Here is a 17,854-nt window from a genome sequence, read left to right on the forward strand (position 1 = left end):
TAGACTAGGACCACGAGTTGCTATTGTAACTGTCCGATCGACGCCATTTCCGGTAGCAGTCATTTGTGTCGTGATTATTCAAGCCACACACATTGCAATATGCTTTTGGTGGCATTCGTCGTCCCTGAAGAGAGTCAAATCGTCGTTGCTCAGTTGCCATGCTGTTTCCGGCAACTTGACCTGGTGCAAGATCTCTGTATCCGGTTTGCGTCTGAAAACTGCTTCTTCCGTCGCGTGAATAGCCATTCCTTGAGCCTCGTCCAGATGCGTATTGTTTGTAGCCATATCTTCCGGTTTGCAACTGATAGTTACGTAAATCGCCGTTTCTCGGACTGCCTCGGTCAGGAGCATAACTTACGTATCTATTACTTCCGGATTGAGTGGAATGAGGGGTTACGCTACGATTAGCTTGTCGATCTTGTTGCACGCACGTCTTCTGTTTAATGATGTTCACGGCTTTGTTTATGTTAGCCACTAGCGTACTGCAGCCTCTAGCGCGCAGATGTATCCCATCTCTGCCATACAAATGTTGAGCCATGTTTCCATTTCCATAAATAAATGATGTATACACTTCAATAGTTTGAGCATCTGTTTCTTCGCATATTTGTATAATTATGTTATTCAGCGGAACTACATCTGCATCTCGTCTTGGGGCAACTGTGCACAAGTATACAGTGCAGTTATGTCCATTAAATTCATGTAGCAGTTGCTTTATCTCACGGTATGCTTTTTTTGCGTCTCCTCCTTCCGCCATGTCATTCCCACCAATATATATAATCACATTTATGTATTTTGTAATATCCCATGAATCTAGTGTCAAACGAATGTATTTAATGTTCCGTCCTGGTAGAGTTTTAATGTGTGTATTTTTATTCAATCCACGCCTGTTAATACCCTTTAGAATTGAGTCACCTATTATTAGAGTTGTATCTGCTCTATCTACCGTGTCCACAATATCAGTATTTACTTCGAGTATTTGTTCCGTTGGAGACTGTTCGCTTTCTTTTCTTTCATGTCCGCTTCCGTTATTATAACTTTTTTCCGATTGAGGTGTTTCCGTTGTAGCTCTTTCACTGCTTCCGTTATTATTACTTTTTCCGATTGAGGTGTTTCCGTTGTAGCTCTTTCACTGCGTTCATTTTGTATCAACCGTTCCGCCATATTCGCTGTAGATGGGATAATCTTCTTTATATTATCATGCACTGATTGTAATTTCCTGTGAAGTGCGTCGTTGGCTTGTTTCATGCTTTTACTGAGTATATCCGTACTCTGACTAATTGTTTCTACTTTATCTGTTGATTGCTGGTTAGCTTAAGAGATTGCATTTTTAACACTTGCGATTTCATCTCTTAATTGTGAGAGTTGCAATGTAGTCTCCTGTTGAAAATTGTTTAATCGGAATGTTGTATCTATCAGTATTTCATTCATGATCTTCATTTCCTTTAGAATGGCATTTTCTACCGCGTCTGTATGGGTGGCGCAATCAATATCAAAACTTGTGTCACTTTTTGCTTCTAATTCAGTCTCTGTAACTTTAGTTAATTCATCTTTAGCTTGTGTCTCTATCTCGATATCCGTGACCGCTTCATTCTCTACTATTCTGGAGTCATTGCTTACTACTCGGGAGGCATTCTCTACTGTTCGGGAGTCCTGTTCAATACTGCTGTTTAGAAGCGTGTCAGATTTATCAACTCCATACGTTACGGACATTTTCGGTGATGAGCGCTCGGGATGTTTACGCCCCAAGTATGACAGTATTTGCTGTTTCATGTATTCATTTAATTCACATATCGATTTATTATTTGACTGAATTTCAGTTTTCATTATTTGGAGAATGTTTGGAAGGTCTGTGTCAAAGAATTGAGCCACGTTTCTGCCATTTACCAAGAATGATGAAGTCGTGTGGTACATGTTAAACGTGTACAAGTGGTTATTCTCAACCGCGACTTTATAACTAAGCTCCACTACATTTGATTTTCTGTCATTTGCTGATTTACATAAGTACTTATAATTAAGTGAATTGTCTGAAAAATACTTTTTGCTAGCAAATTTTAACAGTTCATAAGTACCTGTGTTTAGTACAAGTTTTGTGTACTAAAGTTTGTTTCTACAATCTCCAGCGGTTCCTTTTCAGTAGATCTCAATTTCTTCGTCATATTTACATTTTCGTTCAAACTTTAAGCTCGCACTTCAACATTTTCTTGTTCGCCCTCGCCGGAATCGATTTTCACTGGCGCATGTTCATAATTATTTATTTTCCTTTCTTTCTCTTCCATTTTTAGTTTTTTTCTCAACAGCTTCGTTAATGTCAAATATTTTGATTTTTGAAAGAACTTCCGGTTGATCTTGCGTGAACGCTGAATCTTCGTTGTCCATTTTTGGCCGTCAACAGTAACTGAAGAAAATATTTTTAACATGTACATGTAGAGAATTTTTCAAACTTTTTTCTATACTATTTTTGTTTAAATTAGTTTACTTATTACCGAAATATTAATTATTTCCCATTTTTAACTGACCGTCTTTTTTAAAACTTGTTTATCCGGACGTGACGTCATATTAATATGACTTCATATGTTTTATCAAACGAGATTGTAATGTATTTTTTTGGAAAAGTATCTGTTTTATTGCAAATCTATTAAATTAGTTTACATTTTTAGCATCTTTAAAACTGTGAAGGCTATTAAAGCAACACTAGGTTCATAAAGAATTATTAAGCTGTAAACAAAAATAGCTAAAATATCTTAAACCAACTAAAACATTTATCTTAAGTGGTATTTAAGTACCACGTAATAATTGTTACATGGTAACATTTAGCGAATATTGTTGAAAGTAGCAAGACTTTATTCGATGTTGTTTTTACGAAGTTGCAAAACGTATTTGTTTAAATGGAATACACCTACTGGACAGGCCGTTTAAAAATGCCACTTACAAATGATGATTAACAAACGCAACAACAATCATAATATAGTTTATGATTGAACAGTCAACACTAATTTCTCATGCATGTCAATTGTTTGTTATCTTTTTACTTTTGATAGCACACTGTCTTATGCGTGTGTGTTAAAGGCTCTGCATACATGCAATACAATGTTCAGTTTTGCGCATTCAAACCACGCGTTGTGTTTTATCATTATTGTCTACGTACACAATGATAGCACAGAAGTAATCGAAAAGACAAATTTCATCACGTTTGCATAATCAGGTTCGGAGATGTATTACAAAAATGATGTTTAACAAAAGAATTTACAAAACTAAACTCAATACTGCTAACAGAAGACAGACATACGTCACAAGTGTTCATAGTAAAAAGAAGTTTGTGATCGGCTTGAATCCCTCAGAGTTGGGGCACTTTAAGTTATTTGTATAGAATGCCGCTAATGTAGGCAAAGTAAAATAATTTTTGCAATATCACAATTTATACATCAGACTGAATATCGACATAAAATTTTAAACATGTAACGGCATCATGTTAATTGATCAGGATTGCACAGTATCGTTGGTTCATCCAATCCCTCGCTGTTACTTAAAGTCGAAGTGATTTACGACGAACCATATCTTAATGTGTTATTTATCTTGGTCTGGGTGGCTTATAATGTTTATATTGCCATTATCGATCAAGATTTTGATACCAAAATTAGCCCATCTATCATAAATAATGCGACTTCTTTTCGAAAAAAATACAATCACCTGACAAAAAGCGACAAGGGACTGACTTTTGAAATTTTGACTTTCAAGTTTATTTCAAAATTATTATATACAGTACAGACAAGTTTATGTAGACTTATACAGAGGTTCATCGTCTGTAATGCATACAATTATAAATAAAACACTTGCACGTGTCAGAATATAAAAATTAAATACGAATCAATAATGAAATATTATATATGTATATATGTGTGTTCGTGTGTGTCCATTCAATGAGATTTCAAAAAGAATAAATAAGAGAAAAACAACCATTTTGTAACGAAGAAACATACTATTTTTAAAGGCAATAAGGATAAACTATTAAGTTGAATTGACATCATATATATATGATGTTATTTCAACACAAATACAACACTAAGAAATAAATTAATTCGCATGATATCTATGACTGAGAAGTGATATATAGACTTAATTCATGGTATGTAGAGAAAATTAATAAGTAAATTAATGGTATTAATAATAAAATTTCGTTTAGTGTCGGCTTCTTTTGTATATTTACATACATTAACAATTTCCTATAAAAATGTTGATGTTAATAAACTATAGAACTTGATAACGTATGGATTCATGTTATAAATACGTTTAATGTAATTCTGACGTAGTGAACGATAGCATGGACAAACACAAATTATTTGGAATTATCCTCTATGCCCGTTTTATTACAGCAAATAAAATAACGTTTTTCACGATGGATATTGTTTCACAAGGAATATTGCAGAATACCTTAATTTTACAACGTATACACGATGACATTTGGGCAATAGTCAGAGAAATATTCATATCAAAAAGCAGATTTTAAAATTCTATAAGTTTATAGAATAGAACGTCAATTCATATTACCAAATCATTCCTGCTTAAAGGTGTCAAAATGTCTACATTTTAATTCACACACAAAAGAATTTCTACTTCTTATATTTGCAGTTTAAAACAAAATGGAAAATCCATATTCGTTTAACAATGGTTTAATATTTGCAACCTATTCAATGCATCATTTAGTACAATCAATATACGAAGATTGATTATCAACATCACACGATTGTGTCAGCCTGGTCGTGATTGGCGCGTCATATATACTAGTACAGCATTTGAATATTCAAATAAAATATTGCTGTTACTATTTACGTTTACGTACATGATTTGCAATCGATTTCCTAATCAACCGTGTTTATCATTTTTACTTATTCTATTTATGAGCATAAAACGTTTCGTTACAATAGAACGCAACGTAAAGAGCGCTATATTCACAAAATGACCACGTGATTCGATTAAATGTAACTCCACTATTAATGCCCTAATGTAAGCTCGAAACTAGACTGATGGTAAAATTTCGGTGATTTCTCTTAAAAAAATATTTCATTCTATGGAGAAATTAGCAATACGATATTGTGCGTTATATTAAATGTAAGAAATGACATGAGATTTTCATGTAATCGTGTTGCGACGGTTGACTTTTTAATCCTTTTTAAGCTGAAAACGGGACCTGGGAATACACACGTAGAAGGATCAAAGCTGATACGACTTCTAATGATCTCAAAACCGCTTAGTTCAAAGGATGTCGCCAAAGGAAATACCAGTGTTCCAGTTACAATGAACACTACGCAACCACCGAGTTCATTTGCGCTTGCATTTGACGAAGTGAGACGTTAAATAGAAAATCTGAAAAATGTATGAATGCATACATTGATCACTTTACCTAAACATTTCAACTTTTTAATGATGATTTATTAAATAATGGTTCTTCATTAATCATACACAAATTCGTAAAATACTTCCGTGAATTGCGTTATTTCAGTGAAACCATTAGTTACGTTTTAAAGCCTCGTCACACATAGACGAATCCATATGACGAAGTCTGGCGAAAAGGGAAAATTTATAAACGCTAGACAATTCTTGCCGAATTTTTTTGAAAATGTGTTGCATTGTGTAATATTATAACGAAAGGTGAATGTAGAGGAACTATTTGGTGCGAATGATTTACGAAGTGTGACGAACAGTTACTGCAATTCGCTAGAAAGCGTTCGGTCGCGCAAATAATATTCGTTCTTTCGTTTAGCGATTAGGAGCTATTAAGAGCATTAAGATACGAATGTAAGCGCAATCTTGCGCATAGTTGCGCATACCGCCGAATATTTCCGGAACGGTGTTTCTGCATCCGGGCCTTTTGATATAGAATTTTTTTTCCGATCTTACAGTATTGCTGTGACTACTGATTTTGTCAAAAGTATGCCGCCTAAGGGAAGAGGGAGAGGAAGAGCATCTAGAGCGAGGAAGGCTGTTGCTGTAGAGCCACGGGAACTTAAGCAACCACAGATGCAGTCTAATGAAAAACCCGGTAATGCCGAGGAGAAAATACCAAGTATTCCATCCGTGTAAGACCACTTCGCTATTGAGACCAATATTTTGCCTGGTCTTAATAGTGGAATTTATTGTACCTGGAATCGGTTGTCAAAATCCCAAATGCATTATCTGATACTCTCCTAGCCCTGGATAACCGTTAGTTCAGGATGCTTTCGTCTCTTGTTAGGACTCTATGTCCATGGGGTTTCTGCATGTTCTCGCTAAGGCTGAAAGCGTCATCTCCAACCAAGAAATAGGGCATGTCGACGGTGTCATTTGGAAAGGGCTGTGGGTCTGGAAATCCAATGGAACCATCCTGCACCATCTCCAGGAATTCTGATTCATTCTAAATCTTGGCATCTCCACTTGAACCGTATTCTGAAAATACAAAAGGATAAGAAATTGTCAGTATACAACTGTACATTAAAAACAGCACTAAATGTATATAATTTATGTAATTACAAAATAATGCAGTTACATTTATGTAGACTAATACTCACCACCCAGATCACACTATACGACCTTGTAGTTTGAGTCGACAATGGCCAGTAAGATGATGCTGAAGAATCCCTTATAATTATAATATAAGGAACCAGAGCTGGCAGGCTTTCTGATAGCTATGCGCTTGCCATCAATAGCAGCATCGCAATTTGGAAAGTTCCAATTCTTGAGGAAACCATCAGCCAGTTGTTTCCATTCTTCAGGTGTGGAGGGGCTGTCATAACCTCATCAACATATTCTTCACATATAGCACGACACACGTCTCTGACCACTACAGAGAGGGTATTCTCAGCGACCCGCCATGAATACTGCATGTCTGAGTACTTGACACCAGAAACCAGGTGACGTAGTGTGAAAGCTAACTTTAGCCCTGGATCCAAGGGCTCCCTGTACCGAGTGTGTTCCTTCACGTGGCGATGACAAACTCTTCCCAAAGTTTCATCGTACATTTCAGAAGGCATGCGGAGGAATTTCTTAAATGTTCCAGGATCTTCTCTTCTGAGCTCAACCATAAGCTGATCATAAATGCCAAATAAGCGCCGTCTCCCGGAATGCAGCCATGGTCTTCCCCAGATACTGCGTGTTCTGGCTCCTCTTCTCCACCTTAGTCGGCCTCTGAGAAACCGGTGCATGTTGAGTTGCTGCTGGACTACTTCTTGATTGACCATAGCAGCAACATACTGCAGTTTCAGGCGTTGAATATCTTCCATTGTGACAAAGAAATAACGCTACCTTCAACATTATATATATGAAATATAGGCATTTGTCTGCACAAACTATTCAAACAATTAGGAGCACTTTTATTCAGATGGATACGCATAGATTAGATTCGCTTATCGTAGTTACCCTTCGGATTGATTCGTATACGAGCGTATACCGGTCGTTTTCTGAACGTTAACTTGTCGTTATAAATCGCTTAAATGCATCGGATTCAATTCGCTACAATACGCAAATCATCGCTATAGTTCGCAAAAGTTCGCAAGCTATCACACAGACTCGTTTTCGGATCGTCCTCTTTCGCTTGATATGCAAATCAAGTCATCACGATATGCAAATTAGTTGAGAGCTGCGACCTCTTACGCCAGTTGACGAACGCTATGCGAAGACTTTCCGATCGGCTAACGTATTGAAACGAATTTTAACGAACGATAGACGAAACTTTTATTCGCCAACAATTTTTCAACATGTTTAAAATTTTCCGACGAACAACTAATCGCAACGGACGCAAAAGCTCACAAACGCATCCATACGAACACCACGTTCGATGTGCAACGTACATATACTTATGAGAACGAATTTTGTCTTAAGTCTTATTCGCCAGTACACGCAAGCTGACGTCGGGAGACTTTCGCCTATGTGTGAGGAGGCCTTTATGCTTTTATTTAAGAAAATAAAATGGAATAAAATGCGTTGAAATGAAATCTGTTTAGCATATCTCGATTCAAATATTTCACACATAATTTACTCACATGAACAATATGCATGTGCATAATCTGATTAAAATAACTATTTCAAATAGTGAACAATATCGGTTTGTAACTTATAAATATGGTATGATTTACATAGTGAAGACATTGTTCGTGCTAAATGCATTTCCGACTCACTTATTGAAACATTTAAATGTTTAACAAGTGCATAAAAGGATTTTCGTCTTGATCATTTTCCATTCCCTCGTACAATTATATATTTAGACATACAAAGGTTGTCATGTTATGTGTGCCAAATAAAATAAGCCCGATGTATATTGACCTTTATTCTATAGATAGTAAACACGACTGTCCAAATTCTTGCTGATAGTCGAATGCGTCAATTCGTGATCATGGTGCGATCAAAACGGACGTGAAATGACAATTAACAAAACGTGCGATATTTGTCGATTAACCAGGGGCGGCTGCTGAAGAGTTTTGAGAAGTAATGGTTGGAACTTTCTTAATACTGCATTCCACAACTGACGCTTTTTTGTAACTAATAATCCGGTCTATGTTGTGCTCTTACTTTATTAAAACAAGAATTGGAAAAAAACGTTATCATATTGTGTATTCCATATAATTAAAAACAAACGACTACGTACGATCTTATGCATTTTTCAAATAACATAACACTTTCATCAGTTACAGACTATTGAACGCATTTAGTAGTAATTAAAAATTGACAGCTTGACAACAGATAAATAATACGTTCTTACAGGGTTCCAGGCAATTGCATGAAACATGACATTCTTGCGAACACATTCACGTAGCAAAGATTCTAGTATTGAATCTGTCGGTTTCTGCTTAGGCCTCGTAATGCATATGCGATTATGAAATTCATTCATCACAACCGTTGAATACCACTTCATAATTTTAGCTATGCATCATTCATTTGATTTTGATTTGTATAGTTTACTTTCATGTATTTTCTGAAGTATGAATAGATGGGTTGTTGACATTAAATGTTATTTTTTCCATGTTGAATAACATAAACCTTCACATTGTAAATGAAATATATATATATATATATTTAATATAAATATATGACAATATTACGGAGGGGGCGTACGCCATTCATATCTTTCTAAAACCGCCTCTGTGGGTCTTGTAAAATATGCCTTAGTTTCAGTACCATTTTGACTCCAGTGTGCTAGCTGTGTCACACTTTTCTTTAATTGAAATGAAGACCGTCGCTTCCTCTGGTTTTTGTCTTTTTCTGCTCGTTCTTATAACGTCAGGACAAGAGATCGAAATGGATGTTGTTAATAGACTCTTTCATAAAATGGCGTTACTGGAAAAACGTATCGAAATTTTGGAAGACAGAAATAAAAGACTTGAACAAATAGAAAAACTATTCGGTGGCGAAGAGGATGGTTTCGATATTGTGGCCATGGTTAAGCACTTGGCTAAGATGGTCAAGGCGCTGATGCAACAAAATGGTGACTCAACTGTTCATGATAATATGCCCCAGGAATCGAATACGGAAAGCGGACGATCTACTTTTAAACTGAAAGCGACGACCAATTTATCAGGACGGATGGAACCAGGCGAAATGCCAACTTTACAAATAGTTAAACGTAACTATGCTATATTTCAAACCCTAACGTGCATTGTATTTCTTAGTGCGTATTTATTTGTTTCTTTAAAAACACTAAAACAACATGGTATTTTATCATATCATACAATGTTGCGTCGGTTATACAAACTAATTTAAAGGTGCTATTTGTTTTATTATCACTCAGGTCAATTGCCAGGACGAGTCGCTTTTTGCGCCGGAATGTCAAACCACACGGACAATTTAGGCATACATCGGACGATAATATTCGATGAAATCATCGCAAATGTTGGCAATGCTTATAACGGTAAAACAGGACTTTTCAGCGTGCCCGTGTCAGGACATTACGTGATGTCGCTGGTGTTCAATGCAGGTCTTCAAACCCCGAGTTTCCAACGTTATTTAGAGGTGGTGTCAAACGGAGTTGCTCTGGGGGACGTCTTATTAGATTCGAGTTCTTCAAGATATGCGTCGGCGACAAAAGTATGGGTCTTCTTTCTTGAAAGAGGCTCAGAAGTGTTTGTTAGAACAACGTCGTATGGTGATGGCAATGATATCCATGGGCATCTGCATTCAATGCTGACAGGATGGCTTCTTTACGCTGTCTAATGTTACACTCTCTTTATCATATGTAGCTTTTGTCTTGGAAAACACAATTATGCCAATTGCATGTAATTGTTACTTGTTATTTCAAACAATACTGAAAAATATAAACGCATTGATTCTTATCAGGAAATAGCAAATATTGTAGCGAAACCTGATTTGATGCACTCCGATTAACAGCCAATACCTTTCACTGTAATCAAGCAGAGATTGCTGTGCTTCATTCATCGGAATTTAACACGATTGCAGCGGAAAAAAAATTTACTCACGTTTAAGCATTTGACATTAGAATATACTTGATCATATTACCGATTTTTTTTTATTTGTAACACAAAGCATGTAACTTTCGGGCATACACAATTTAAGTCAACAACAGATACACGAACGTTTTCAATAAATCAAAATCATTTATACATTAATAAAATACAAAATGAAATTGTAAGAGGTTTCCAAAAGGAAACAACTTTGGGAAAGCATATGTGGCAAGACGACTTTAAAAGGTGGTTTTTAATTATAAACTCATACTTTAGGTTAGTTTCGTTTATGAATATTCATCACTTTTAATGACGTTTACGCTATAAACACAAAACAATTGGATAATTTGGAATGCTTCTGTTGTGTTCGTTACATTTTATTAAACTGCGTTGATAAGTTAATCAAAAAATCAAATGCAATCACGAATACAGTCCGGATTGCTAAATATTCAAGTCGAAAAACTCTAAATTACATTAGTTCGTGCATCAAAACAAACCAACCTTATTATGTTGCTTTCGGCTTTCTTAAATTATATTCTTGTTATTATAATGGGAGTTTTAATTTAGCTATTTAAGGCATTCACGTGTTCAGACATTCGTCAAAAATGCCCAAACATGTTAAAGTCTCTATAACGCTCAAAATCAACGAAAATTTCGTAAAGTATTTCGTAAAATAAAGTTAACACCTAAACAATCAGTGTTCCTTATAGCAATAGCCACAATTTCAACGCTAGATGTGGTATGATCACAAAGATTTTTGTAGATACAAAATGCTCTTTTCATTTATTTGTGACCACAATAAATTTCATGTTAATTTCCTGCGAATATGTCTATTGATACGACACAAGAACACTAAAATGGTACCATGTTAAAACCATAATAAAAACGAGCATTTTGTATCCACAAACATCTATTTAACCAGACCACATCTGACGTTGAAATTTCGACAATGGCCATAAGGAACAATGAATTGTTTAGCTTTATTTTACAAAATATTGTACGAAATTTTCGTTGATTTTGAGTAGTAATGTTACTTTAAGACGTCCATTTTAAAAGCAATCAAACACTTAGTTTTACGACGACTTCAAATGTTTTATATCAAAGACATTCTAACTTTCAACATACAACAACTCAAACTTTATATAAAAAAAAACTGTAATCAAGTTTGTGTATAAACATTATTTTAAAGTTATAAGACCTACTTTATTCCATGTTCTTACTCGAAGGAAGATGCCACACATAGTTCTTGAATGGAGTAACACTTACTGATCATGCCGATTAAAAATTAACATACGCAAACACATATTAATGATGACCTTAAAGTTAATAATGATGCCCAATTTATTTGAATTGTCCTGTTATTTTAATTCTTGCAAGCTAACTGATGCGTGTATTTTAAGGGCTCCGCATACGTTCAATATTATGATTATATGTCAGTTAACTACATAGTTTGCTATATCTGTGAGTTGTGATGAAATAAAGTATTCGAAAACAGAAGTTCATAAACATTTTACATATTTAGGTTTAGAGGTATATTAAACACACAAACAAATGTTGTGAAACAAAGCAGCTAACAAAAACAAGAAATAAAATAGTTATTGCAATAAAACACAGGATACAACGGTCCGATCAGGACATGACGTAAGTACAATAGTCATAATTGTTTGAGTCCTAAAAGGATGTTTCATGTCTGTACATATAGATTTTAAGAATTATCTAACTTCGTTTCTTAAAATTTATTTAAAAGATATCCGTTTGTATCACTTTGCTGCGCAAAAATCAAAATCATGAAGGGTTGTGTATAATCAACGTCAAATTAATTGCGTGCTAATATCGACAGATTTTGACACACGTTGTTTCCTGCTGGCATCAGGTAGTTGTGTTTTATCAAGATTGAACGATATTATTGGTACCATATCCCTCGCTGTTACTTAGAATGAATATGATTAACGACGAAGCATATATTAATGCGTCATTTATCTTGGTCTTGGTGGCTAATATTTTTTCGATGACATTATCGATCTATATTTTGATATCAATGTGCGTCCATTTATCATTAATCAAGCAGTAGCAATTCGAAGCAATCGTGATTTGCATCGATTCAAATTAAGTCAGCATTCCGAATTTTTCATATTCAAGTAGAAAACCACTGCACAATACCAAATAACAAAAACAAAAACGGCTCTCATTTTGAACTTACAAGATGTGTGCCCTCCGTCAAGTATTATTCAGTATTTCTCCCCGCCGATATTTTTCATTTTACTTTAGAAACAACTCCTTGCATAAAAAAGTAAAACATCTCTACTGGTTCTTGTTTTACTCACCAAAGCTGTGTTTAGTTTAGTTTTGTTTGCTTCCTTGACGTGTAAGAATTCTGCACACAGCATAAAATATACATTTCTTTATTCTGTATCACCATCAATATTTTCCATTGTAAAGCACTCGGTGTAACCAGGCTATTCTTAGTGATTAGACCTTCTTTGAACGACCGAGAAAAACGACTTATTACCACTTATTACCATTTCATTTAAACATCGATTTCCTTCTAAAAGTTAAAGAACAATTCACTGACGCTTATCTAAATTCGTCAATTGTTAAACAAAACATCACGTTATTCGAGTACATTCGACATTTTGAATATAGCGAGAATGCATTCTGACCGGTTTCATTTGCGTATTATAGTCAAACACTGTTATTCAGACTGTATTATAATAATTCATCGTTAATACACACACACGTTATAATTAAAACGGCTGCGTTCCAAATTCAGACATTAACGTGTATGACCTGAAATTACGCAATCAAGCGATTTCGTTAGCTGTGTAATAAAATAAAGTATTTTCCAACAATATCGCAAGTGAGCAAACTCATCATCGAGTGTCTGGTTACCAGGCGGGATCCAATGTTGTTTTCACTTTTAAAATCAGCTTAACGAATTTTACAGAAACGCTGTATTGGATTTATAACTTACATTTTTAATTTATATACCGTGTATTGATATTTGGAGTAAACATTCAATTCATGTCTATATCAAAATTTAAGAACTAATAAACGCGCAGTGACAGGCAAAAAGAAGTCCATATGTACGTGTATTAGCAGGTATTGTAAAGTGGCAGGTGTCGTATAAACCTAAAGTATATACAACGGGTCGTTATAATTTCTATAAAATTCTTTAGCTGTGGGATAAAAAAAACAATGATGCACAGTCGGATTCTTCGTTTACATAAACTGAGAACTTGTGAATGTGTTCAGCCATTGAAAGGGCTCGTTTACAAATGAAAATTATTATTAAATCAACTTAATGCATTTGTTTAATGTTTTAAATATTAATAATTATAGCAAAAGGAATAATGTACCTGCCCTTCGGTTCATAGCCGGGGTCTGCAGAAGCATCCCTATGACTAAATAACGCAGGCTTTTGAAATAAGAAGGTAGTTGAAAAGGTTAAACATTTTTTAGTTCAATATTTCAGTTGGACTATATATTATTCATCCGATTGCGATTGAAGGTTGTTAATAAATGAAAACATATTTGTAGCATTTGTCTAAGTTATGAGTCTTATTTTCTTGTTTGAATTTTAGGCATACATTCGTTTGTAAATCTATGACATTTGCTACGAACATTGTCATTTTGACGAACTGTGAAAAAGTCCATTTAAGCGCTTTACGGCCAAGTAATTCAATATACATGTACCTCCCAATTTACCTCCAGTAGTAATGTTTATCGGCGAAAGGTGATTTCAGTGCATGCATTCCACGTTTGGTTATAGAAAAAAATATTTCCACAAGTACCACTGTCACTAGTTAAATGAAAGATTTTGTATTATCGCGCTTGAAATAAATTTTCGATAATTCACCGAAAGCAACATTTTTTCTTTTTCTTTCAATCTTTAAGGCAATAGATAAAAAATACACCAAGGTTGGTATCATTAGTGTTTGTACTATGACGTAATCAGAATATTTCATAAACAGCGCCTTTAAAATGAGCGTCGTGTGTTGGTGGTTGTAGCCTAATGATTGTTTAATATTCTTCCTGAATTTTGGGAAAACACATGCTTGTGAAAAGTGCCACATGCATTTTCATGTGCTGAGCGTTAATGCCACCTAGCTGTTCCTTGAAATGTATTGAATTGTTTCATAAATTTGCACTGATTGCACTACAGTGCAAAAAAATAATCTGACAGTTTTAAATCACCAATTATTAATATTAATCTGACACGATGTTAAATATACAATATAAAATGCTTGTATAGTATAATTGTTGTTCAATCATTTTGTTATTTATCCAAATGATTCTTGTGAAATGACCCTATATTTGAAGTTCATAAAAATTACTCCTGGTTGGTATAATGCTCATTTCCGAAGAGAATACATTTCTAAATATCTAAAGTTATATTTTGTTGTAACGGATATGTGTATACTGTATGTATGTTGTTATGTGTTCAGGAATCGGAAACAGATAATATAATATCTCGTTAAATTACTGCAAGGTCATTACAGTAAGGTCATACTTGGAAGGTCATAACTGTAAGGTCATTACTGTAAGGTCAGTACTGTAAGGTTAGTACTGTAACGTCATTACTGTAAGGTCATTACTGTAAGGTCATAAATCGAGTATGAAAAGTGAAGATTTAGGGATCGTTCAATTTCTGTATTTCTATGTCAGAATTCACTCGGTACTGATGAGCGCTTGCGAAAATGCATATAAACATTCATAATTAAATGTATTTAGTACAAATATACCCTACCACGATTCTACTTTTAATTGATTTTGTCTATTTCATTTTTGCGGAAACTTTAAAACAAAATCACCTTGCATAATTTAATTTAGAAAATGGTTTGATTGTTACCATAAGTCTTTTACAACTTGAACTATTGGACATATACATACAATCTAAAAATTATGCGAATAATAACGCGTATAAAGTGCCGTGTGGGTGAATCCGTAAATTGTGAATGCCCACACATACGGATCAAAAGTTGAGGGATCTTCTAATGAACTCTAATAAGACATTAAACATATTGCACATATCATAACAAGTATTACAATCAACACGATGGTCAATCATGAAGTGCATCTCAATCTATTTGTTTTAATGCAACGCTAAATATTATTTAAGAGCTTTCTTTGAAAAAATATATTAATATTATTGCCACTAACATTTCGTGTTTGTAAAAATGTTTGAAATGATGATAAATATTAAGTCATACACTGTCTGCCTTATTATGATCTTCATATGAACTCTTTGTTCGGATTATTCATACATATGTGTGTTGTATGCTTTTGTGAAGTTCAAACCTCGCAAGTTAATTCGGCGAATTCAAATCAGCAACATGTGGTTACGCCTATCTGATATAACGATTTTAACATGCGCTTTCTACTCAAATCTTACATGTTCAATATAATAACATGCGAAAGTATCTTCTTGAATATTAACATAGGAGTTGGTATTCCTTATAATCCTCAAACTCAAACAAGATTGTTCAATAATTAACTCGGGACAAAACGCAGTTAGTGGTCCGTTATGTTTTACATGTACATCAAGTAAATATGTTACATTGCTCGCGGTTTTAATTTAGTCGACCTCACGGCGATTTCGTGATTGAAATATAAACTGGCGTGTTCTGAAACCAACCAAGACGTGCGTGTTGGTAGAGCGGGCGCGGATGCAAAATTTTGAAAAGTAAGAGGGGGAACATGTCAGTAGTTGCAAAATATCATTTCCGCTTATTTGTATCCATATTATAACCGATGATGTAGTGGCGTTTAAATAAGCTGCAGCGCTTAACAATTGTCATCACGTAGTACAATTGTTGGAAAAGCAGCTGTTTAAATGCATTTAAAAAAAATGTACATAATCTTATTTATTTTTTTAAACAGATTGATAACAAACAATAATTATACTGGAAATAGTTCAGAATAACTGCAGCCAGAAAATCACAGAAAAAAGAGCTTTTTAAAATTGCAAATAGTTTTCGTATTCAAGGAAATAAGCAACATAACTCGAGACAGGAAGTAAAAAATGTCACTCAAGTACATCGACATATATAACCTACGCAATCTACAATATTCTGTGCAAAATGTGCTCATACTACCAATTTACACAATTGTGTGTTTCATGAGTTCAGTTGTCGGTAACTTTTTACGTAGAACTATTAATATGAAGTTATTAAGTTCATTTACAAGAAGACTTGAATTAGTCTTTAATTTTATATTTAATATGCATCTTATATATATTATATTCTATATTTATTTACTTATTTTTAAAACTTCTGAACCTTGTTCAGTGTTTGTGTGTTTGTGTTATAACATTAAAATTGCATGTATATCACTTAAACTTGTGCTGCTTGCCCTATGTTCACACTGCAAATATACTCGCTCGTTTACTTTATGAGATGATGAATACCCGGGAAAAATGCTCAGTTAAATATAAACGTTTTTTTACAAAAGGACGGAGGTGGCACTCATCGCTTTCAACCGTCTCACATCCGCGTATGAACGATCTTTAAAATATAATCTTTGTTTGTCTCAATGCCACTGCCTTCTAGACTGGTCACACGTGTATGATTATACTGAAGTACCCGGTTCGTCGTTTTAGCTTTCGTCGGTCTGTTTTTGCTCATACAACCGATTTTAACATAAGGCCAAGAGATTGAGGCGCGCATGTTAAAAACGCTCATTGAAAAAAATGGTTTCCATTGAAAACCGTATCGAACATTTAGAAGACAGAAACAGAAAGCTTGAACGGATCGAACAACTTCTAGAAGATGGCGAAGAGGATGGTGTCGATATTGTGAACTTGGACAGACTGGTCAGAGCGCTGGTGCAGCAAAATAATGGCAAAATCGTCCATGAGAACCTTCATCATGAATCTACCACCCACGAACAATCAGATTCTACATCAAAAGTATGGCCGAATACATCCGCAATAATTACTGCAATCGAAATGCCTTCTCCAAAGATACAGAAATGTAAGTTATCGTTCGCTTGTCGATTCCTGAATTGCGTAGTTATGTTTTCCTTGAGAAAGTTTAATTGAAGACAATATTTTGTAAACGAACACTTTGAACTCTAAAGGTGTCTTCATGGCATTCATATATATATATATATATATATATATATATATATATATATATATATATATATATATATATATATATATATATATATATATATATATATCCATTATTATTAAATTGTATGGTTTGTAATACATCTTTAATGCTATTAATATGTCATTCATGATCTTTAGGTCAAATACCAGAACGAATTGCTTTTTGTGCCGGGCAATCTGCACATCATGTGGACAATTTAGGCGTACACCAAACGATACTGTACGACGAGGTCTTTTCCAATGTCGGCAATGCATACAACCCTAATTCAGGAGTATTTCGCGTTCCTGTTTCCGGGCATTACGTAATGTCGCTGGT

The 17,854-nt window shown here is 34.5% G+C and overlaps 1 protein-coding gene across 1 annotated transcript; it reads left to right on the forward strand.

Moving 5' to 3' along the window:
- The first annotated feature begins 9,137 nt into the window (after positions 1-9,137).
- Positions 9,138-10,478, forward strand: LOC127862349 (uncharacterized). Its single transcript, XM_052401438.1, has 2 exons — positions 9,138-9,589; positions 9,755-10,478. Exons 1-2 carry the CDS (start codon positions 9,193-9,195, stop codon positions 10,174-10,176), a joined length of 819 nt encoding a protein of 272 aa, XP_052257398.1. The 5' UTR covers positions 9,138-9,192; the 3' UTR covers positions 10,177-10,478.
- The last annotated feature ends 7,376 nt before the right edge of the window (positions 10,479-17,854 follow it).

This window comes from Dreissena polymorpha, chromosome 16 (assembly GCF_020536995.1).
Source record: "Dreissena polymorpha isolate Duluth1 chromosome 16, UMN_Dpol_1.0, whole genome shotgun sequence".
NCBI lineage: Eukaryota > Metazoa > Mollusca > Bivalvia > Myida > Dreissenidae > Dreissena > Dreissena polymorpha.